This window comes from Anastrepha ludens, chromosome 5 (genome assembly GCF_028408465.1).
Source record: "Anastrepha ludens isolate Willacy chromosome 5, idAnaLude1.1, whole genome shotgun sequence".
NCBI classification, from domain to species: Eukaryota; Metazoa; Arthropoda; class Insecta; order Diptera; family Tephritidae; genus Anastrepha; species Anastrepha ludens.
Window position 1 is genome coordinate 62,116,691 of NC_071501.1, and position 26,128 is coordinate 62,142,818.

A 26,128-nucleotide genomic window follows, 5' to 3' on the forward strand; every position below is an offset into this window, starting at 1 on the left:
TCCAAAACAGTGATCCAGTGGCTTCGAAGTGAACATCGACGCTATAAGCCATTTGTGCAGCATCGGATCGCCGAGATATTAGCCACAACTACTACTGCAAACTGGAGATGGCTACCTACCGAGCACAATGTCGCTGATGAGGCTACTCGAGCTAATAACTTTGTCGACTTCAGCTCGTCCGCCCGTTGGTCCTGCGGCCCACCATTTTTGTTACGAGAAGAGCAGTATTGGCCGACAGAGAGCTCTACATGCAATCATCATGAGGAAGCTGACAAGGAACTACGTCCTAAATTCGCCCTTGCAATCGTAAGCTGTACGTTTCTAGACTATAACCGATTCTCTACATTCAGTAAACTGGTGAGAACGACAGCATGGGTCCTGCGATTCATTGACGTTTGCCGCCGCCGTAAACCGCCAGACCGAGGCTATGGGTTGACTGCCAAAGAAGTTGAGACTGCTAAGCTTTGTTTGTGCCGCCTCGTTCAACGCGGTGAATACGCCGAAGAGTTTCAGCACATCGAAAGCGGTCGCAACCTGCCACGCACCAGTTCGCTCATTCAACTTTCGTCGTATATAGACGAAGATGGTGTTCTTCGTGTACGAGGACGCATAGAAGCTGCCAGCTGGCTCCCAATAAGCGCGAGACGCCCTATCATACTACCGCCAAAGCATTGTTTCTCAAATCTGGTCGCCATGCACTACCACGTCAAAATGCATCATCAAAATCTAGAAGCCACTATTTGTGAGATACGTCGCCTTTATTGGGTACCACGCCTCAGGAGTTTGCTGCGCAGTATAGTCGCCAATTGCGCCATTTGTCGCTTAAGAAAAATCCATGCCGTATCGCCATTGATGGGCCCTCTTCCGATTGATAGACTCACTCCTTATGTCAGGCCATTCAGCTATACGGGCCTTGATTACTTTGGACCGATAACAGTAACTGTTCGCCGCGCCAACAAAAAAAGATGGGTGGCGTTATTTACGTGCCTGACAGTCAGGGCTGTGCATCTGGAGTTGGCTCATGACCTCAGCACTGACTCATGCATAATCGTATTGCGCAACTTTATAAATCGTCGCGGCGTTCCCGTACGTGTGAGGTCCGATAATGGGAAGAACTTCGTCGGTGCTGACATGGAAGCAAAGCGCTTCAGTGAAGTCTTCGATTGCAATCGCCTGCAGGGTGAGCTATCGCAAAGGGGCGTAGAGTGGATTTTTAACTCGCCTTTCAACCCGGCAGAGGGGGGCGCTTGGGAACGATTGGTGCAGTGCGTAAAGAGAGTACTACGATGCACTTTGAAGGAAACGTCGCCACGGGAGCACACGCTCAACTGCTTCCTAATCGAGGCGGAAAATATTGTGAATTCTCGGCCGTTGACGCACTTGCCCATCTATGTCAACCAGGAGCAGCCGCTGACTCCAAATGACTTCCTTCTGGGTGAAGCCAACACACCGCGAACTCCGATTGCCAGCGAAGTTCTGGAAACCAAATGCTTTCTTCGACAACAGTGGCGTCTTGCTCGACAACTAAGGGACCATTTTTGGAAACGATGGATAGCGGAATACCTTCCGACATTGACACGCCGGGTGAAGTGGTGCCAAAGAACAAAACCTCTGCAGATAGATGACCTCGTCTTCATATGCGACCCAAATATATCTCGTCGGGACTGGTGTCGAGGCAAGGTGGAACGTTTGTATGCAGGAGCGGATGGTGAGGACAGACGAGCTGACGTACGCACTTCGAGTGGATTAAAGCGCCGCACACTGGGGATTTTGCGGAAAAAAGTCAAATTTCCAACATACCACCTACGCAATGTTTAATGGTATTTCTAAATTCCATAATAGAACCAACAATAAAATCAAAAAGAATTACTAAATTTCGACTTACAGTTTTTTTTTTATAGATATGTGAAAAGTATAATTGTTTTATAGTATTGAACTGACTAAGAAAAAACTTCAAAGCCCAAGGTGGTTTTTTTTCCTTTTGCTTGAGCCGACTTCGAATTTTTTATTTTTCATTTAGGGTACGATATTTTTATATATTTTAGCCGGAAGAACAAAGGCTGTGAGGCATTTGATTATCTATTTATAATTAATTTTACAAAAACAAAAAAAAAATCATATTCCTTCATATTCTTGGATCTGCAAGTTGAGCTACATTTACCTACGGTCAGAAACTAGTATCAACGTGTTCCTTAATAGCGTCTCTTTCAGTTTTAATCAATTGCAGGTGCCACCAGGCGCCACTGCCTTTTTTTTGACAATGATAACACAGGGCAACAAAAAAAAAAAAAAAATCTGCGGCAATAATTTTGTTAATGGTTTTCATTAGCATAGCCTCAAAATATTCTAAACATCTTGAAATTTGAGAATATGTGTAGTTTTTCTCAAAAATTGTAATTTAAATAGCCAATGGTCACTAATTTATACGCATGACGAGTATACTCGTCAATACACAAAATTTTGCCACTTCTCCATGACGAGTATACTCGTCAATCACAGTTAACTGGTTAATAATAATCTGTGAATCGTAATAATTATACTGTTTACTGAGTTTGTCAATGTAAACAAATATATAATGGAAAGTTTCACCATTTCATACGCGGATTTATGCACGAAGCTTCTGGAATGTGACAACGATAGGAGAAAATTAAAATTATTTTTGGAACAATCATACATTGTCATAAGTGAACATAAAATTGACCGTATTGTGGATGCAGTATACAAACGTTTTTACTCTCAATTCAAACGAAGGTGGTTGGATTCTAAGCGCTCAAAATCGCGATTTGAAAGTAAGAACGCAAGTTGGCTTGAAGGAACTTTTAAAATTGACTTAAGTAATGATGAGTGTGAACCTTCTACCAGCTCTAAAACTGGTCGTCCACGAAAATCCTTTGACGAGTGTTGTGATCATGCTAAGCGATATAAAAGGGATGAAGTACGTGCTATGTTTCCCCAAAAAGTGATTGATTTTGCTTCTACATCTAATATTTCGAAAGCTGATCAGAAAATTTGCCCCAAAAAAGCAGTTGGTTTGTTTACAAAGCTAGAACTCACTAAAGAAAAATATGAGTATCTTATGCACTGGTTACAACGTGAAGGATATAACATACTTGTATCTTATCGGCAGTCCATATACAAATTTTCATATTTTTACAAATAACGCAGTAGTATATATTTCTATATGGAAAAAACATTGATTTTCAACATTTTTTTAAAACAGTTTTTAAACATTGTTTTAAATCATGTTCTTTCCATATATTTTTAAAAATAAAATTTATGAATTTTAAAAAACATTATTTTGTAAAATTTTTTTAAAAAATAATTTTAAAAAATAATGTTTTTAAACATGTTCTTTTCATACACAAATATATACAACTTCGTAAGTAGTAAAAATGTAAATATTTTTTGGTATGTATACTTTTTTCCGCATCTCAGTACAAAAATCCCCAGTGTGCGCCGTGCCGTCTCCAAATTGGCAGTTCTGGACGTTGATGATGGTGAATCGGGTTGATTCACGGAGGCGGGAATGTTGTGAACCCCTGATTAGTTGTAAAAATATTGGGAACCCCTGATTACTTGTAAAACGTTGGGAACCCTTGATTAGTTGTAAAAATATTTGGTGTACTATATACTTTATGTATTTGATTCCCGCTAATTCTGTGTATGCGTGTTTGTACACAACTAGTATGTCCGCACAATAGGTAACGGTCAATGCAGAGTTCCTATTTCGTTGTTTCTTGTTCGCGTACATATGTACAAACGCGCATATATAGAATTAGCGCTAATTTGTATGTGTCCTTCGCCGAATTTGCCGCTGCGTTAATGACTGGTTCGATTTCAGAAATCAGTCGTTAGCCAGCGGAGGGAGGACACACTGCGAAATAAACGCTACAACGCACGGAAAGTTAAATTCGCAATTCCCTCTTTTTTTTCACATATACATACATAAATACCTATACATTCAACTCAAATTTTTAAGCAGGTGGCAACCCTCTTCAAAAGTTTGTATATTTGTGCAGCGGATACTCCGCTATCAAGTCTATGAAAGCTACTGATACTACTATTGATTTACATTGAAATTGAAATTGAAGTGTAAAACTCGTAAAGAAGATGCCAGACAAATGAACGAAAGCCGTTCAGGCGAGGAAGGAGAAGTTGAGGGCAAAGAAATGTGGTTTGAACTAGAAGAAGTTAAAACCTATAATCAGATATAAAAAAATGGTATCGTCTGATATCACATATAATAAAGAAGTTTTAGTCCTTTGTTTAGAATACAAGGATGAGCGATAAAAAAGCGATAAAAATTAAAATAAAATAAATAATAACCAATTAAATAATATACAATACAAGTTTCATTTTACATAATTACAATTGTACAGCAATATAACAGCATTTTAACTACTTTTACATATTTATAGTTTTCTAGCATTCATTAAGTCGCTTGGTCGAGTTCTCTTTCGACGTCTTTTTGTATTTTTCCCCTCTTTCAAGAAGTTTATTGATTTCTGCATTATTATCATAAAAAGCTACCTAACCGACTGAAGTGTCTATATTAAATATGACAATCAATGTTCAGAGGTAGTTGTCAAAACGTATCATTATTTTTATTTTGTGGAGTAAGCCTTTGTGCCACACTTTGTCAAATGCTTTAGCTACGTTCAAAACGACTGCAAAAATGGATTTGAAATGCCGCCGCTCTTTTACCGCGATGACTGAAACATTGTAAATAAATACGAATACGAATAAAATAAATAAATACATAAAGTATAAATATGAAATGTTTACTGACTTTCAATTGCCGGGACATTCATGCCAAATAGGGCGTTCCCCGGAATAACTTCTGTATATGTCACAGAAGAGTATATATGTAAGTACAACACCTTCTCTAGCACTGCATATCCCAATCCTGACGAAGGGCTCAAAAGCATATCCAAATTTATTATATAATGGAACTAACGAAATTGATTGTTCTCGCTGGGGTTGCCATCCAACCTAATCTCACTTAACCTATTCACCTTCTATATCATAAGACCAATTAATATTAGAACTTACCACCTATATATCTTTTAATTTAATTTGTTGACTTCACAGAAAAAACGAGGGATAGATTTCAGTTGGATAGTGGATAGTCTATAGAATTATCACTAAAGGATAGATTGTAATAACTTAGAATTTGACAGGCCATGCGAGGCTGCGTTTGAGAACACACTTATAGCAGAGATCGGACACCGTGATGTGAGAGCGTCCTAATGCTCGGTAACTTTTCTATGGCTTTCCCTCTCTGCTCATTTGGCCTGTCAAATTATTTAGTTACAAATCTATCCACTATCCTCTATCGTCTATCTCACAGAAATCTATCCCTCGTTTTTTCTGTGTTTTTGTATGATGTCTCTACTTAGAGATCTAAGATATTATTCTTTTATGAGCGTGAGGATACTTTGTTATGTGATAATAATTAAAAGTTAATAATAAAAGCTTTACAAACTTTCAATGATTCGATATTCAAAAAAGTGTGTTTGATTTGCATTTGAAAGAATGTAAAAAACTTTAAAGTTGACACCAAGCTAATTTTTATTAAATTTGCATAATCAATGGCTCGGTATATAAATTTTAATATTTTTCAATATATTTCGCTAAATATTGAAAATAGACAAAAATGTCGTTTGTAGAGTTTTTCACACATAAATAGCTTAACAAGGTTGGTATAAAATTTTTTTTTGTATTGTAATATTAACGCAATCGAAGTTTTTTGGAACTATGTCAGAATTTTAGTCATTTGAAAGAGTTTTGAAGGACGTGTGGCAGTATTCGCGCTCAAAAATTTGACATGACTCCATATAAGCATTTGGTTGTCTTTATACAAGGTGACGCAAAAGTAACCTTGCGATGTTTTTTGGCTGTAATTTAAAGAAAAAATGAAAAACTTTGGTTCTTCTTGTGGATTACTTTTATTTGGTCTTTTAATTTTTTTTACATCAAGTCGAGAATATGACGTCATGTAAATGGCCGCCGCCACAGTTGATTGCCATTTGAGCCCTTTTTATGGCATTTTCCATCACTTTGGCCAAAACTTCCGGCGATAGTTCCTCACATTCTTGACGGATATTGTCTTTAAGAGCTGCAAGAGTCTGAGGCTTGTTGACATAAACCCGCGACTTCAAAAAGCCCCACAAAAAGAAGTCTGGAGCGGTCAAATCAGACGATCTTGCTGGCCAGTGCAAATCGCCAAAACGGGAGATTAGGCGCCCGGGAAATGCATCCTTCAGCATATCGGTTGTGGCACGTGCAGTGTGTGCCGTTGCACCGTCCTGTTGGAACCACATGTTTTTCAATCCCAATTCATCAAGTTGCGGCAAAAAGAACTCGTTGATCATTGTTCTGTAGCGCTCACCATTCACAGTAACCGTTTGGCCCGCGACGTCTTCGAAGAAAAAAGGTCCGATGACTCCTCCAGCGAAAACAGCACACCATACAGTGACTTTGAGCGGGTGTAATGGCTCTTCGTGGGTTACACGTGGATTTTCAGTGCCCCAGAAGCGTAAATTTTGCTTATTTACGTACCCGCTAAGATGGAAATGGGCCTCATCACTCATGATTATTTTTGATGAAAAATCATCTTCCTCTTGGTGGTGATTAAGGATGGCTTGAACGTATGTTAGACGCGATTGGCGGTCAGCAGCTAACAGCTGATGCACCGTCTGGACTTTGTACGGAAACATCTTCAAATCTTGTACCAAAATTCGCTGTAAAGACCGTCGACTGATACCCATTTGCGTGGCACGTCGTCTGGTCGATGTCGACGGCGCTTCCATGACATCCTCGGCTACAGCAGCAATATTCTCTGCAGAACGGCTACTCCGGGGTCTGCCACGCCTGGCAGCATCTCGTGTTGTGCCAGTCTCTTCGAGGCGAGCGGCTAAACGTCGCAGTGTTGCACCAATAGGCGTTGGACGGCGAGGAAATCTGCGACGAAATTCACGTTGTGCCAAAGTCACCGACCGATTATTGGTCAAATAAATAGTCAGCAATATTCCGCGTTCTGGAGCAGTGTAGCGTAACATTGTTTATTAACGTGTATTTCGCATGTGTTTACTACACAAATGTCAAAACTGAACTGACATTAGGGGCCAATCGCAAAATTTATAGCATTTTCTGATAGGAGGATTACTTTAGCGCCACCTGTTATGAGGCCTATGCGGGAAGGCTGAAATAAAAATTTCAAAAAAAAAATGTGTTTAATCGAACTTACTCCACATGCATATACGGGGATGCCGCTGAAAACACATTATTCCAATGCATGCGTTGAGAACAAGACCGTCAAACTCTGAAGAATGCAGTCGGTCACATAACCACTGAAAATGTAATAGACAAATAGCGAAGAAACGTAGGAGATAATCAGTGGTTTTGCGGAAAAAAATGGAAAAGTGGGACCAGGTAGCAGGTACATAGGCACTCTGAAGGAATGCGAAAGCGGTTCCAGAGTGGGTGCCGGCTCCAAACGAGGCGGAGTTTTTTAGTCCCCGGACATACCATTGCTACGACGGCAGCTTTGATGATGCATAAGGCATTTTAAACCCCCTCAACCGCAAAAAAAAAAAAAACAAAATAAGCGACGTTTGGAAATTATAGAAATTACTACCGACATTCACAGAGGGTTTCTCACGTTAAAAGAGCTTACTCTAATGACGCCAATCATCCTTCTGGGTAATATAATCTTATTTTTATAGGCTGAATAAAAATAATAACTATGAAAATATATAAAATTACTTTTTATTTTTATGAAATATATTTACCGTTTATGACATTCACCATCACACTGGCTGCTTCAGCAGTGGTCGGCATGCAGGTGTAGTTGCCCGAATCACTAAGTTGTGCGTTCGCTATACGCAGCCTATAATTATCGAAATGGATACGCAGATTTATTAAAGAGCTACCGAAAATAAATAAATCATTCATATAAAATTCTCAATAAAGCTGCAATTGCAATTAACAAAAAACCACTTCCAGTTTGTACTAAATACATCGCCTTTGCCACCATAAAAACATTCCATGCGGTCGGAATCCACATTTATATTTTTCCGGCATCTCTTTGTCATAGTTTAGTCACGCGGCTTAAATGCCACATCAATTCAACTCCATTGATCAAAGTATTGTGTTTCGCATTCTCGCTACACATCACACACACCCAAACATACAGAAGTGCATATGGGTACTCGTATATGAATCAATACATGGACTGGATGAGCTCAACAGAGCGTTTATATGTATTTGTTTTTTATACATGACTCCATTACGTTTTCCTAATAGCGACAGAAGAAATAAAACTCAAAAATACCTCATTTCACGGTTTCACTAACTCATCGCTATCGTCTAGTCCCAAGCCAAAACTGAAGCGAATTTTTTACTCACCGGCTTTGCAGCTTTACGCCCAGCTTTGATTCCATTGATATGCGCTGCATATCGATGGCGGCCTCATTGGGATGGGACACGAAAGGCGTCAGCATGTAGTTGGCTCTGTACCAGTAGATAGGACCGATATCCGGCGCCGATAACGGTTGTTTTACATGACAGGTGAGCGTAATGGCACTGCCCACTTTCACATAAAGAGCAGGAGGGCCGGTAATGAACGCTTTGGCATCCGGCGGTGTCACTGAAACGAAAAATAATAGTAATCAAAGCATGGGGGAAAATTTTAGTATAATGTATATCGCTTTGAAAAAAACAAAAGGTCCAAAGGGGAGGATAGAAGGGTGTATCCCCATCTTAAAACTGAGAACCGCACCCTCCGGAGCCTTATAGTTTTTAAATAATTTAATGTTAAAGTTCTGTAATTTAGCGAAAAGTTGCTGTTGCGATACACCTGAAATAAAAACGAAGTTCGTATGCAGAGATGATCAGTGGAGGGTTCATTGTAAAACTGCAGTATTTTTTGACTGCAGTATTTAAAATTAAGAAATATTTTTGAAAATAAAAACATACAGCTCATCGAAACTTAAAAACAATGATATTAAGCGTGTCACAAAAAATAATAAAGTAATTAAAAGCCAAAAATTACTGTTTATAAGTGTATTGTATTGCTTCGATCAGTTTTACCTACGGGTCCTCATGCCTTTTATAAACAAAACAAATAGGGTGGTCGTAGTTTTCTTTATTAAAATACTCGTTTCCTTTCAAAAAACCCTAACCCTCATCAGTCCAACACCGGCTACGCAATACACAGTATTTTTGCGTAAAACTCCTTTCCGTGATAAAACCATTGAACCCAAAATTAACACGTCATATGCGTGTGTGTAGTAAGGAGGCACATAACCCCCATCCCCATCATTAACACTAAACTGAAATACTGCATTTTGGTTCATATTTTTGTTTTCCTTTGCAGGCATCCGGCAGCACCATACTGTTGCCATTCCAATCTTCTTCTTATTCGCGTTTAAAATTGGAAAGTGATTGTATGGACAAATGCATTTGCATTTAATTTTAATGAAAATAATTGGAATATAAGTATAAAAATAAGTATGATTGTACGTGTGATTGTACATTTAGTGGATTTTAGTGAAGTGTAAAAAATATTATTATAGTGAAGCTCCCGAGGGCACTTTGAAGGTAAATAATTATGAAATTATTATTTCCCGAATAATTTGGAATTATAAAGATTTCATTAATAGAAACATTATACAGGGTGGGCCAAATAAGACCTACTAATGTTAAGCACAAATAACTTTTTTTATTTTTTGACATATTTATTTTTCTCTTTTTGTAGATTATAATTGAATTGTTGGAAATTTATTATGGAACCCTACAGTACAACACAACGCGTTAAAATTATCGAGTTTTTCTATTCTTGTCAACGTTCAATTAATTCCAGATCAACTCCCACAGCCTTCATGATTAGGAAAAAAACTGTAGATTGTGGGGCTCTGAAAATCCAAGGGCAACACACCAACATCAGTTGCACCCATCTAAATGTACTGTTTGGTGCGGTGTTATGGCCACTAGAGTTATCGGTCCATATGGTCCCATCTTCTTAAAGAACATTGATTGAAAACTTTTTGCGGTCAATGGCGGAGCACTATCCTAATTTGTGGTTTCAACAAGATGGAGCAACTGCTGCGTGAAAATTTTGGCGAACGTCTGATTTCCAAAAATTCAGATTTCCCTTGGCCACCTCGTTCGCCAGATTTGACTGCGCCCGACTTCTTTTTATGGGGATATTTAAAAGTCAAAGCGTATCTTATTAAACCAGAGACTATTAGACAGCTGAAGCACAATATTCGAGACGAAATACTGAGCCTTCCACCAGAAACATTATGTGCTGTAATGGAAAACGCGTTAAAAAGAGCCAATCTTTGTATCGAGAAAAATGGTGGACATTTGCCTGATGTAATATTTCATACATAATTTCCATAAAATATATTCAATGTATAAAAACCATTAACCAAAATAAATGATTTTTGCAAAAGTTATTTGAGTTTAACATTAGTAGGTGTTATTTGGCCCACCCTGTAGTTTGCCAAAGATTGCCCAATATATATTATTGCGAATCCCATCCAAGCATGGATTTATTTTCAGTGATTCGGTAGTGATTCTTACTATTTACAATTTTATATAAATAATTGTGAAAATTCTTTTGAAGATATAAAATTTTTAAGACTTTACTTAGGGGAAGCACGAATTTAATTTATTTTTGAGTGTTTGCGTACTTAAAAAATAACACCGCACACGTCCGATCAACAATTCAAAAGTGAAATTCTTTATTACGTTCTGTCCTTATATTATGTTTAACACTAAGATTAAAGAAATAGCGGAAATGGAAGAACAGTATGTGGAGAGTTAGAGAGAGTATAGGTGAGTAAGTAGTTAGGTAAGTAGTTAGAAATAAGAAGAACGCAAAGTATAACTGTAGAAATAGAGTCAATGGTCGAAAGTAAATAGAAAAAGGTAAAGAAGATAACGAAAGCGAGACAGAGTAATGTATATATTTATATAGAAAATAACTTAATATTAAGCTTAAATATAATTTACGTTTACATATTTATTAATTTATTTTCTGTTGAGTCCAACTTAGTATTCGATTGAAATAAGGTTTTTGTTCTTCTACATATGTACATGCATAGAACTTACCGCTTTTGTGAAATATTTTTTCATTATAAATACTTTAATGTTTTTCAACTCTTGTTATTTATTATAATTTTCTGTGAAAATAAGTAGGCTTTGTTTGAAAAGAAATATTTATATATAGGGAATACTTTGTAAAATAAATTCAGAGAAAAATTGTAACTTTTCAATTGAAGCAGCAAATTTCATTATTGTTTTGGAAAATTATTGGATAAAGGATTCTCCCCGCAACATTAAGGATACAGGACTCTCCCCGCAACGGATTTATAGCCTCATACAAGATTTTTCCCGCATCAATTTCTTCCTGCAACCTTATTGGTTCTTTCTGCAACATTATTGGTTCTTCCTGTAACATTATTGGTCCTTCCCGCAACATTATTGATTCCCGCAACAGATTTGTAGCCGCATACAGGAGTCTCCCCGCAACTTTTCATTACCGCAACATTATTTTCAATTATTTAAAAGTTCTAGTAACTTCTTAATAATAGCTTTCATTTATCAAATTTAATTTCAATTTTAATTTATTTGGTTTTATTTTGCTTGAGAAATTGGATTTCTTTAAATCTTGAAAATGTAGAGTATTGTTAAATAATTAGAAAAACTTTAAAAGTTTAATGACATTAGTAAATTTATACTTTTATATACTTGCAAATGGCAATTGAAGTCTTCTAGGAGCCCTTGCTCTGCGTTTGGCCTTCCTCCTCGCTTTTGCGTGAATTAGAGCGAACTAATGCTGGAAATCAGATGAGAAATACTAGTCACTAAAATCATAGAAATTGGATTGAAAACAAACCTATTTTAGGTTTTCAGTTCGAAATAAAATTAAGAATTGTTCAGAAGTGTTTCATTATACTTTAGTATCGTTTCGGTAAGGATCGAAATGATTCAAAGAAGATGCTAAAGCTGTTTGATACTATAGATGGAGGGGGATATTACGATTAACTTTCACTAGAAATCGGGCTAAAAATCGGTCATCTGGTAGTTTGGTTTAAAATTTTATTCCTAGTACTTTTCTACGGTAGTTGGTGCTGTGAAAGTCTCAGATATGCCCTTAGAAAAAGAGAATATTTATGTGTTGTATTTGTTGTTATCATAAATAGCAGTAGAAGATACCTTTTTTGCAGTGCCGTTCGTGGAACGTCATATAGTGAACTTTGACGTGTATGTTACGTCCGGGAGGGTTTGGTGTGAATCCTCTTTACTTTGTTGTTTTACCTTGTTGTTGTTCTCAACGAATGATTGCCTGCGCTTTCACTGAAAATATTGAACTCTAACCGGGTAAAAGTGAAATGCTCGCTATTTAGCATGACTTAAACTTAATTTTCCATTGCTGTTTTTTTTCTTTTAAGGTTGGCTTTGTATCCCTTGCAATATTTCGCAGTACTAAACTAAATTAGAAAATACCCAAGCGACTAGTCCACACGCAAGGAAGTACAAACTATATTTTAAATAATTTCTTACTCACATTCCCACATACGCACCTACTCGTACACATCCGAACTTATTAGAGAACAACGCCAACCACCAGCAAACACCAAAAGAACCAAGACAGAATCTCTACTAGAATTATACCGACTCGAAAAGGCTCTTTTCAATACGAGTAAGTGCCGTTAAGATACAAACGAACAATCACACGTTTGAGGAGCAAAACATAGGCAATGAAAAGGGTCATTAGTCATGCCAACACAAAACCGAACAATAACTGCAAAAACCTTTACCTCATGGCGAAGTTACCGGGATCACAAATTATTCACAAATAATGTAATCACACCTGTTCAAGGAGATTCTTTCCAAAAATGCAAAGGTCGGCCATAAAAATGGACAAAAACGCAATGTAATTAAACAATAAGGAAGTAATGAAAAAGCAATTTAAAAGCGTACAAATATAAAAGCAAGTAGTGTTTCTGATAAAAAAACGAATAAAAATTTGAATAATGATCCCAAAATGCAAACACCAAGTAAGTAAATAGATACTACGCAAATCCAGATCAAAAACCAAATCTATTGCTTATGCGAGAGACTGGGCTAATGATTATCAACTGCAAGCAAAAAAAGCGTATGCGTAATGCACTCAAGCCATATTACAAACATTGCAGACAAGTTTACAATTCTACTGTAAGAAATGCCTAGCTTGAGTAGAAAAATGTGCCTTTCAAGAGAAAAAAATGTTTCATTTAGTGTTGATACAAAACTGTTGTATCATATTTTGCTGTAGGTGCGTATGTAAATAGCAGGTGTGTAGAGAAATGACAAGTTTAAAGCATCACTGCGCGAAAGCGTAGACTAAATCAACCATAAATGGAGAAATAAGCAGTAAAAAGCGTAAAAGGAACATAAATTCATCCAATGTGAATGCTCGAATACCTGAATATGTCATATGTATATATATACATTCACGCACACACTTCGAGGATAGGAAAATGTGTATGTGCGGAATCTATTAAGAAAGCAGTTGAACATGTAAAAGGGGCAGGAAAGAAATATACGGTAACAGTTACCAAGAAGAATGATCCCTAAATATAAAACTCTGCTAAGGAAAAAAACTGTGCTAATATAGAAGGTGCATACGGTAGTTGAGCGCATGCATATACGTGGCTATAACTTCCCAATACTATTATTTATCTTTTTGTACTTTTACAGATAAAACATGAGCGACTACAACTGAAGAGCATGTAGTCGCTATATGTGCCAATCGCAATTAGCAATCTCTAATTTTCTTAAGGGGTTACATGGATTTCGTCGGGCAAAACAAGGCCTATTTTCAATATTTTTTTTTCTATGTAAAAAATTATTTATTTAATTCAAACTTTTTTCTGTCTTATAGATATAATACATATTTAAAGAACAATTTCTGAAATTTTCAAAAAACAAAAAATTAAAACTCCTCCATTGTGACGTCGTTTTCGGTGACTCCTCGAAAAAAAGGTGCGCCCGCGTTGTCAGCATAACTCCTGACAGGCTCATCAAAAATGAAAAAACAAAAAAAGTGCTTTAGTTAAGACCATAAATTCGTGCTTGAACGAAGGAAAGAAAAAAAATTGGAATTGGAAATTGGAATATTGGCAGACATTTTTCCAAAAAAATGAAAATTTCGGTCAAATTTGCTTGACATTTTGTTTTTTTTAAATAGTTGTAATTGAAAAAAACAAGATCCTTCATTCAAGCACGAGTAAATTGTATTTCGAACACCTGTGTAAAATTTCATCAAAATCGGTTGAGTAGTTTTCGAGAACATTTGACGACTGACTTTGAAAACACGGTTCCGAGAAAAACGCGTTTAAAGTTTTGTGTAACAATAAAAGTGGCTTGAAGCGCACACATCCCGAAGGCTGTATATCCGAATTTATTATTCGGATCGACTTGAAAATTTTGGATAATATTCCTGAGAAGTTGTAGAAATTAATAAGAAAAAAAAAATCGATTTTTTGAACCAACGAAACCCATGTAACCCCTTAAGTGCGGCCGCTCATTCGTTCGCAAGATTTGCCGTGAATCGGAAGCATCACCCGGTGATGCAGAATCTGTTGCAAAACGCAAAAACACAAAGAACGTTGTGACACTATGCGATCTACAGAATTCATTCAAAAAATACATGTGATCATTGACAAGGGCCCTTCAAAATTGATGAGGGTCCTTGCGAAGGAAATTATGGCCGCTTATATCCCCAGACCTTAATCAACATCAATAAGTATCCTCATAACACGATTTCTTCTATGAAGGCTGCTATTAATACCGTTATGGTAAATATGAATAAAGAGCATTTGATTCGGGCATGCAAACGTTTTGTTATCCAGATCGAGGATATTATCGCAGTTAACGTTCTATTAAACGATTTTATAGATACGAGTATATAATAAGGTAATATCATCGAAAAATTCGTGAAGTTTCATTAAATTTTGTTCAAAAGGTAATTATTGGGAGGTTGAATTAGTTTCAAAGGTGATACACAGATGGCGCTATTTATCACTTTATCGCGTTGGCAATACTGAATATATATTCATGACAAAGCCTCATCCCTAGGCTTTGTTTATCAGTATCTGTCATTTCGCTGAAGTATAAACAACGCAGTGTTTTCGTGCTCCGAGTATGTCAACTTTCATGCCGTCGAAACGCAATTTGCGGGAAGCTTTGCTTTTCTGCTTCAATTTGAAAAAAAATACAGCCCAAGCCCGTGAATTGCTGCAGGAGGCCTACCCAGACCATACTCCGTCGATTTCAACATGTGAGTACTGGTTTCGACGATTCAAAAGTGGTGATTTTCACACCGAAGACAAGGAGCGTCTTGGCCAGCCCAAAAAGTTGGAGGACGCGGAATTGGGGGAATTGGTAAACGAGGACTCGTGCCAAACCCAAGAAGAGCTTGCTGAATCATTGGGCGTTGATAAATCAACCGTTTGCAAGCGTCTAAAAGCGATGGGAATGATCCAAAAGCAAGGACATTGGGTCCCGTACGAGTTGAAGCTGCGCGACGTCGAACGGCGACTTTTTACGTGCGAATTGCTGATCGAGCGACAAAATCGGAAGGGTCTTTTGCATCGGGTGGTGACTGGCGACGAAAAATGGATCCACTACGATAACCCAAAACGCAAAAAATCATGGGGTTTGCCCGGCCACGCATCAACGTCGACGGCCAAGCAGAATATTCACGGCAAGAAAATCATGCTCTGCATTTGGTGGGATCAGGTCGGCGTCGTATATTTTGAGCTGCTCCAACCGGGTGAAACAATCACGGGGGATCGTTACCGACTGCAATTGATGCGTTTAAGCCGGGCATTGAAAGAAAAACGGCCGGAAACGGTAAAAAGGCACGACAAGGTTATTTTGCAACATGACAACGCTCGGCCGCATGTTGCTCAACCTGTCAAAAAATACCTTGGAACGCTTGGCTGGGAAGTGTTACCCCACCCGCCGTATAGTCCAGACATAGCTCCCTCCAATTATCATTTGTTCCGGCATATGAGTCTCGATTTGGCGGGCCAGCGGTTCCCCTCGTACGAGGCTACCAAAATATGGGTTGAGTCATGGATAGCCAAGCAGCGGCCAGAATTTTGGAGAAACGGCATCCGGAAATTGCCCGAAAGATGGGCGAAAGTTGTAGCTAGCGATGGGCAATACTTCGAATAAAATATTTTGTACCGTTTTTTCACAATAAAGCCCCAAATCTTCGAAAAAAACCTTTAAAACTAATTCAACCTCCCAATAGTTTTTCTCTCAAGATGTCGACAAATACCGATGGAAATTTTGTTAGCAAAATAAAACCTATTTCCAATTATCAATGTAACTAACTATTACAATCTTAGTATTACGAACTTCTTTATGAGATATGTGGTAAAATTATTTTGGACTCATTATGAGGAATATTTTAATGTTTCTTTCGCAAATGCATGTTTTTCTCAAAATAATAAAACGTTAATTCATAATCAAAGAAGTTTATTGCTGCTGAACAGATCTCACGAAATAAGGCCGGGATACATAAGTAAGCTAAAAATATAAACAACAAAACGGCAGTGTACCTCTTGCAGCGGAATGGCAAAGCATTGAAGCAAGTTGCGCTATGTCTGAATCACCGCAAAGTTTTAAGATAAAGCATTTACATCCATTCAGCAAATTTACTTGATCTTTGTTGCCTGCCCTATGTCTAGAACATTGGAAACCTCTTAGGCGTTCAATTTTCTATCAGCTGCGATACCCACCGTCGCCCGCCTTGCTCTTCTTTCCTCCTCCGCTTTCTTACCAAGTTCAGAAAAGGCAGAAGTAGAACCATGGTTACTCAAGTGAATCTTATCATTATCTTTGCATACGCCAGTAATTGTACGTTGAACATGTTACAAGCCTTCCAAATCCTCTATATAATTTTCTAATCTCTCTGTATATAGGGCATATATGCTAATCAGTTCAAAACAACCATGAACTGTGATTGGGTGAATATGTATTGTAGTTTACTCAATTTACAAAAATAGTTCTTGCAAAACGTTTGGAATGATAACTGATAATTTGCTGATACCGTAATAATTAATTAAGTCAAGAACTTAAAAAAAAAAATCTTCTTTTGTTTATTTTATGATAATTAGATGATCTTCTTGTTAACATTTCGTCATATCTGTGCACATCCACTTAGGTACAAACATACAACTTATTGAATTTTTTACGTGGCAAACACTTTGAGCACAAATAAAAGGACATAGTTAACGCTGATGGGCACGTGTCATGGTAGTGTTAAAAGCACTATGCAAAGCTCTTCGACTATCACTTATACTCGTATGCCCTTTGACTTGAATGCCTGTACACCTAAATGTGTTTTTAGTCAAGTACTCTTTTTTCAAACACTTTTTGTACCACTTGTCTGACGTTAACGATGACGACTAGTATATCATACTATATCCAACAGACTATGTATGTAGATATGCATAAACTCGTACTCATCAGGAGTCAGCAACTCAAACACTCACAACTGTTGTTTATTTCTTTTTGCACTTTATGCTCATCGTTCATCAACTCACATCAACACTACGATAATAGATATATGTAAAACACAATTTCGAGCCTCTATAAATGTAGCAGTACTTGAAACATGTGAGCCTGGTGAGGTCTTCGTGCGTGTGAGAGTTTGGAGGCGTGGCTTGCATACATAGGTGAAGTAATTTGAGCATACGAGTATGTGGCGCCTAAAGGTAGACATAAATGTAAGAAGTGTCGTAGCACCTGAGCTAGCTATAACTGCAGTAAGCCGCATACTTTGTTTATGTGCATGTTGCAGTATGTATGTACTAGCCTTTTTGTTTCTGTATTGACAGAATATTTTATAGATAGTTTGTACATGTACAACTGCAAGGAGCTTAATTCAAATCATTGCCCACCCGTCTAGAAATGTTTACGTAAATGAACAAACGAACTGTGCATATTTACATCTGTTCAATTCTATTCGACACTACAAGTACTTCACAGATCGGGTATGTCATATAAAACTAATTTTTATTGTTGTATATGAGTTGAATTAAAATTTGCACATACACCAATTTCGAACAACTGTCATGGAATTGGCTGAATATTTGGTTTATGTTTCTCTATAATGTGACGCTTAAATTAGCGCGAGTTAGTGAATTGTGACAAGAGAACAAGTTGAAGAAGCAGGGAGTTAAAAAATTAGCATAAACGCCTGTGTGAGAAAAAAATTTGTTTTCAATGTTCGTACGAAAAACATTTTGCCAAATTAATTTTAAATTTATCAGACTGTTAAAACTCAAAATAGCAAGGTTTCGTATTGAAATTGTTACTTTAAATTTTAACACTCTTATTAATTTTGTGTTCGATACAAATCAAAAATTTTCCATCTCCTACAAAACAAGTGAAAGAAGACATATCAGCTGAGTTTGTTTACATATTTTTGTATTGTCTAAAAAAATTACTAAAATTAACTCAGGTTTTTTGTTGATCAATTTTCCATTTTATCGTTTCTGACTATAAGCTGCAAATTTCAAACCGGCACAGAAACAAAAATATACAAAATACCCGAATCCACAAGAAGTGAATTTGTTTGTTTACAAAAAGCTCAGCTATATGCTTGCAGATCATTTGTTTTATAAATGCATAATTTTTGTTGGCTAAAATTTCTACAACACAAAATAAGCGTCTCTCTTGCATCTAACAGTCACGGTGCTCTTTCAATTTTAAGCGATGGCTAATTTTTTTGGCATTAACGAACTACTTACAAAAATTATAAATAAACATTACAACTTTCGTGTTATCGAACACGACTATTTATTCGGTGAAACCGATGACTACTTAAATTTGGGTGGCCAAAAATAATTTAGTTTTAGCTGTTAGGGACCGGAATTGGTTTACCTTCAAACTACTTCTGGTATTACAACTCTGATTTTTACATAAGGAAATATTTCGTTTGACTTTTTTGCCTTGCAAAATCCCTCAAAAATGTGAGCACCAAAATGTTTAATGCCATATAAATCTTTATGCGCTGGACTGGCAGCTACGTACAACTTTTTGTTATTTAGTTTAGTGCTCAGAACAATTGAAAACTACCTAAATAGATGCCGCTAAAATCATAAATGAAGATAACCAAACCGATGGCTTTTAACTTAAATCATTTACTGTATTCCTGTACAGGAAACCATTCCACTTAATGCACTTGGATACAATTATTGTTAGATTCAAATGCATTATTGTAATGGCTCTTTTATCCAGTGGCGGACTAAGGGGAGGGCGGAGAGGGCGGTACGCCCGGGCCTCTGGTCTTGGGGGGCTTCCAAATGGCTGCAAGTTCCCTTGATTAAATCGCAATTAAAGCGCTATATACATTAACTTTTTGACGGGACTCCCGCCAAGGTCATATACCATATACCATATTTAACTTCGTATTAGTTTTACTTATGTTTAAACGAAACTAAATATTTAAGGAAATGGATGTTATATTTACCATCATCAAAGAAATTATACTGTTTTGCTGTCGGTTATTTGAATCTGAGGGAGACAAAAGTGTTAATAAATTTGTCTCTGGTTTTTGTCAATGGTGGAAATTAAATCCAAATCCAAAATCCATCGCAATTTTCTAGAATTGGTACAACTGTAAACAAAATATGCTCCAGTGTTGAAAGAGCATTGCCTTAATCTTGAAGCTACCGCTGGTGGGTCAAAACGAGTTCCCAGTTATTTGTCAAAACGTATGCAAAATAAATTTATTCAATGTTTGGGTGCACATGTGAAGCGAACAATTATTGCAAATATAAAAAACTCCAAGTATTAAGGAATTCTTTTTGACAGCACCCCTGATGAAAGTAAAACAGACCAAATGAGCCAAATCATTAGATACGTTCATATGGAGAATGATATCGTGGAGATCCGAGAATCTTTCTCGGGTTTCACTTTGATGTCTGGAAAAACTGCTGAGGAAATGTCGAAAGATATTCAGGAACAGCTAGAAAAAGATGGACCTGATATTTCGTTGTGCAGGGTTCAAGGTTATGACAGTGCAACATCAATGTCAGGTATTCACGGAGGTGTGCAAGGGAAAATCCGAGAAGTCAATCCAAAAGCGCTTTTCAATCCTTGTTCGAATCATTCTTTGAATCCTTACGGAGTCCACACATTTTCATGCGTTCCTTCTAGTGTCACGTGTTTTGGAGCAGTAGAGAAATGGGAAGTTGCTTAATGAGAAAACAGAAAAATAATTAAAACGTTTATCTGATACTCGCTGTAGCGCACATTACGAGTCAGTAAAAGTAGTCAAAGAAAACGTAGAGGCAATAGTCAATGTTCTCGAAAATTTACAAGGTCCTTCACAAGCAAATTTAGATACAAGATCAGGAGCAAGCTTGCTACTGCCGGCTATTCGCGATTTTACCTTTTTAACCTATGTACAATTTTGGCTCTCTATACTGGAAGAAGTTGATTTGGCTCAGAAATATTTACAGTACCTAAAATATTTAGTGATTGAACGAAGCGCGATTGTAGAAAATGCTGTAATTTTTGGCACTAAAAAATGCCATGATATGAATATTAACCTCGAGAGACGAGGAAGAAAGATGGTAAAAAAACTATGGTGGGTGAATTAGCTCGTTATACTGAATTATCGATTCAAGATGAAATACGGCGGTCAATGTTTGAATGCATAGACCGATTTATACAGGGATTGTCGCAACGATACAAGGCTATCAAACAAATTAACAATATTTTCCAAATAATTGAAATAAAGTTCATGATGCAAGCTTCAGATTACTCTCTGGCTGTAGCACTGGATAAGAAATTTACAATGAATTCGACAAAGAGCAGGTTTTACAAGAAATAAAAAGATACCGCAGGCACATCCGTGCTGCCGATACAAGTGCGGACGTCGCATCTAGATGGACAGCCCAAGAAGTCCTACAATTCATAATAACATGGGAATTTACTGAATACTTGCATTTGCATTTCAAATGCATTATGCGAGCGCAGTTTTTCTAAATTGAAACTAATTAAAAATTACCTTCGATCTACAATGAATCAAGAGCGACTCGTCAATCTGTCTGTGCTCTCGATTGAAAGAAAAGTTTCAAAGGAAATTGATTTCACTGCAGTTATTGAAAAGTTCAGTAAAATGAAGACACAAAAACATAAAATTTAATATAAGTATGTATAAGGTTCATGTTACCTACATAATATTATATATACATATGTCTTACGTCTTCATTTTTACATACTTGCATATCTTAAAATATATGTAAATAAATATATTATTTCTTAATTCTATTGCATGTTTTTTGAAAAATTATACTTACTTATTTTATTATTCCAACTGTTTATTAAAGACTAATTCAAGCTCGAACGTCAATAATAAAATCTGAATCAAATGCACATAATTATGTGAAAATACTTAGGTAGACATATTTGAAATTAATCAAAATCTTTTTGCACTAAGAAGGGCCTCATTCAATTATGCCGCCCTGGGCCTCTGACTAGGTTAGTCCGCCACTGCTTTTATCAATAACTATTAGAGGACACTCGCTCATGCTTGAATGCATTCATATGACAAAATGTAAATCTATGTATGTATATCGTTCATATATATGCAAATACATACGCATAGATACTGCGTGATAGTTATTTATGTGCATACTGACAATGTATGGGCCAAGCAATTCATGCCACTTATTTAGTCCAACTCCAACGAAGCTCAGACATTTTTGTTTTATAGCAAAAAATATAACAATAAGAGAATATACATACATAGGTTTCGGCGTATGCAAAGTGCATGCGCATACATACACACATACACAACATGGATTTCATGCGATTACTATTACATGCCATATCAAAATCCATATGCAATACTCTGTAAATAGCACTCAAAGCCCAACTGAGAGTTCAACTCATTACACAGCTTGCTTCCTTTTCTCTTTTTAGCACTCAGTTTTTATTGCCTCATTGCCCATTGACTTTGACCAATTACAGGTAATAGCGATAAAGTGGCATACTAAATACATATATTTAGACTTTATAGTAAGTGGGCAGGTTAACCACTTCTATATTGGCTTTAATATTTATTGGAAATATTTGCTTGTACGGGTATTCGTGCTGCACGTCGTCCTTCCAAATAGTTTGAATCAATTTCATGTACGAGGTTTGCTCAAAATATAAGGTGAATTTTAAAATTTCGCGGGCTGCGTAGCATGTTTAGTTTGTTTGTGAGAGGCGTAAATAAGACAAGTGTTTTGCGTGTTCGGCGATTTTCTGCTATAGACTCTTGGCTCTCCTGGGGACTCCAGATGCAGCGAAATTTCCAAAAAGATTGCATGGCACGAACCAACCGATATGCCGATATGCCGACATCCTCAGCAACTTCTCTAATTGTGATTCGACGATTCTCCATAACAATTTTCTTCACTATCTCAACATTTTCATCGATTGTTTATGTGCTGGGGCGTCCAGAGCCAGCGTCGTCATTCAGATCTTCTCGACCTTCTGTGAAAAGCATATACCACTTCTAAACATTTTTTTGACTCAGAGTGCTCTCACCGTAAATCACTCTCAACATTTTAAGTGTTTTTGAGCACTTAGTTCAATTTTTTCATTTCTTTCGATAGCAGAAAATCGCCGAACACGCTATTTATTTATTTATTCCTCTCACAAACAAACCAAATATACTATATTGCTAAAACCGTGAACATATCTTCGGGACGAGTGTACCATCATTGCCCGCGAAATTTGAAAACTCACCTTATTTTTCAAAGATTACGGATACTATAGATTTTCATATCCATTTTACATAGTAAATGAATGTCATGACGCCTTCAAACTTCTGGCAAAGAAAACCAGGTTTTGATGTGTGAAGTACCTGGCCGGCCACTGCGTGATGTTAGGAAACGAGATCGCCAACTAGCGGGCAAGTAGAAGTTAATCCCTTGTAATTACGTGGTAGGAACTATTTTCTGGTATTATTGGTCTCCGTTTAAGAGAATAATACATGTGTGGATGAATTATATATACAGTCATGTGTATGCTAGATTTAATAAGGGCTTCGTGCAAGCAACATATTTTGGACACTCTTTACAGGATTGGCGGGTTGAAAGTTACAATATACTGAAACAGAGTTCCGACTGTGTTTGGATTATGAGAGGCTTAAAAATACTTTATTTCAATGCCTGGTCTTGGATGGAACTTTGTTAATATTTTTTAATAAAACTATAACCGTTCCTATAGTAAACAACTTGGCTACAAGGACATCCTAACTCGTATTAGGTAGTCTGAAGGTGCCTTGGATATTGGCGATTAGGTGCACGAGTCTCTATTTCTGCGATACCCAAATAACTTACCTTATAGACCAATTAAAAATTGATATGTAGGTATTACAATTATAGGATTAAGTTTCGCTGGTATAACTTAATTTTTACTATCATTTACACGGACGAGCGGAAGGTTTGGCGAATATATAAGACCATATTTCCCTCAATATTTTGGAATAAATAGGGTATACATATCTATTTTTCTATGCCGTAAGGTCCAAATTATGTCATCGTATACTGATGCTTATAAAAATGTAAACACTGAAAAGTTTCAAAAGGGGAAATACGCAATTAACCTAATCTTCCATGTATCGAAAGGATGTTTTTCAATATTGAATACGGATGCCAAACTGGCCCCCTGGATGAAATATTTTAATCCTCAGTTTTTACTTAAGCTCATTTTTCCATTGTTTAATAAAAATTTAAAATTTAAATTTAAATTAAAATTTAAATAATTTTTACCTTCTAAGATCTTAGAAATAATATTAAAAAAAGGGGCATACAAAAAATTGTTTTGCTAAAACGTAGTTTATTTCTTCAATTTCAGTTAAATATAATAATGAAAACACTTTATAATGATAAATCGTTCAACATGTACAAACATTTTACAAGAAAAAAACGGATCAAAAATACCAGTCTGAGACACACCAGTTACCAGCCCAAAAGGCTATTTAATACTTTAAAATTCCATATATAATATGAAATTATGTTGGAGATATGTATTTATCTGAACAGAGTCAAAATAGAAACACTACGTAAGTCGAAACTTTGAAACTTTCGCAATAGTAAATTGTTCGCAATAACAAATCAAAAGTGGGCACACCATGGACATACTTGTATATGGCGGCTTGAACTTTTGAATATTTAGTAAATTGATCTGTGGTTTCTTACACCACAATCAACGGCAATCTTTTAACACAAATAAAAACAATTAAGGTGTAAAGGGAGACTTAGAATGTATTTTATTTCAAGGACATAAGGGGAGAAACTACACTTCTGTTCTTCTTCAGTTTTCATTTATCCTTGTAGGGAAGGGTTGCTTTTAATACCATCCGATTAGCTGACAGTCATTGCGGTAAAGTCCAATGCCCAAAGTTCATAATTCCAAAAGTTTTGGGACTTATTTTGTACTCGGTACAGTAATTGTACCAGAACTTATAAAGCACATTAATGTAAGTACATAATTAAAGTAAGTGTGAGTAATTTAATACCGCCATCAGTTTCGCTAGTGAACTTGCACCAAACTGACTGATTAGTACACAGCCAATGGCATAGGCGCACCCTTATAGATATGTTAGCTACTTATTTTTGAGAAAATTGTTAGAACAGCTCTATCCATAAGCAGATTTACTATTTGGGGTAGACAATTTTTCAGTGAGTTGGGGGTTCGCAGCTCGGTGGAAATCCGGGACCTTTTAAAGTTTCTGAACGGTTCCTTTGGTTTTTGGAGAGATAAGGACAAGTCCCCCATTATATATTAAGTACAATGGGATATGAGCGTGAGTGTACCAGCCGCTAAAACCTAACCTAACTTAACATCAAGAATGCCTTCAAAGTTTACAGAAGTGATATCATGATGTCAGACTAATTGCACTTAATTGTGAAATTAATATTTCAGACAAATCTATACATGGATTCTTTATAAAAATGAATACAAATATGTGGAAATGAAAAATATTAAGCATTTGAAGGAATAATCTTGCAACAGAGTGCATAAACACTTTCTCTTACGATTTTATTAACGAAGGAAATAAAATCAGACAAAATCGCTGGAAATCCTCTTAAATGTGTATGCCGAATCCAAGGGAATCATGAAAGCAATAACAGTTAGAAAAAATTACCAACAACTAAACCTAATCGATATATTCTATACCTTAACATCAAAGTGGAAAAGCCAATTACCCAACAACGAAAATACGATAGACCATAACGGTCAATAATAATATAGTAGACAGTCAGTCGACCCGATGTCAGAAAAGGATGCGGTTGGTTAAATATAAACCAAACGAAGCATGTAATGGTAATTGAAAAGACTTTATTAAAGGCAAATCCAAACGCTTTTGCGGTTTAACACATACGAGTATAAGTGCATTCTGCCACAAAAATACCACATAATTTGCAGGAATTAAGGAATTCCATAAAAGTCTGGCGGAAATGAAGGAATTAACGGTTTGGCGATCAGATACTTTGAAACCATGCGAGATGGCTTAATGCACAACTGAAACAAACGAACTGTTGTTTAATTATTTGTGTATGTGTATACTTGTACACAATAACTAAATCGATTTAGGTGAAAATGTGTCAATAGAAACATTTTCATACACACACGCATAAGTATGTACGTACACACATATATGCAACTTTGATGACCATCTATGACTCTATGAAGTGAATACTTAAACATAATACAGTGTGCCATTCTCGGTCTACGTGGCTTCACATTAATTGTAAATGGTTGTATCACTGCCGAAACAGAATCATGGCAGCAAAAACAAGTGAAAAAAGAAGAAAACAAAATGACATAAAGAATGCTGCAAATACGCCTACATTTATACTAATAAAAAATACAAACGCGCGTACTTATATATGTATTTATGTACAGCAGATGCTAGAGTGCTGGAAACATATTCAGTATACCTGTAATATTAGGTCAAATAAAAAGTTCTCAACCTTTATCGCTTCATTTCTTCGCTGAAATTCACATAGTTATTGTATAATTGTCATTATGCAAATAGCTTCTG

General features: G+C 36.5%; 1 protein-coding gene across 2 annotated transcripts in view; it reads right to left on the reverse strand.

The window, feature by feature from the left end:
- The window catches only part of LOC128863273 (zwei Ig domain protein zig-8), a 63,677-nt gene that overhangs the window by 4,778 nt on the left and 32,771 nt on the right, over nucleotides 1-26,128 (reverse strand). For both annotated transcript variants that reach the window (XM_054102368.1, XM_054102369.1), the window contains 2 exons: nucleotides 8,410-8,650; nucleotides 7,794-7,891 (listed from right to left, as the gene is read on the reverse strand). In XM_054102368.1, the coding sequence (XP_053958343.1) occupies nucleotides 7,794-7,891; nucleotides 8,410-8,650 (339 nt within the window). The remainder of the gene's footprint in view (nucleotides 1-7,793; nucleotides 7,892-8,409; nucleotides 8,651-26,128) is intronic.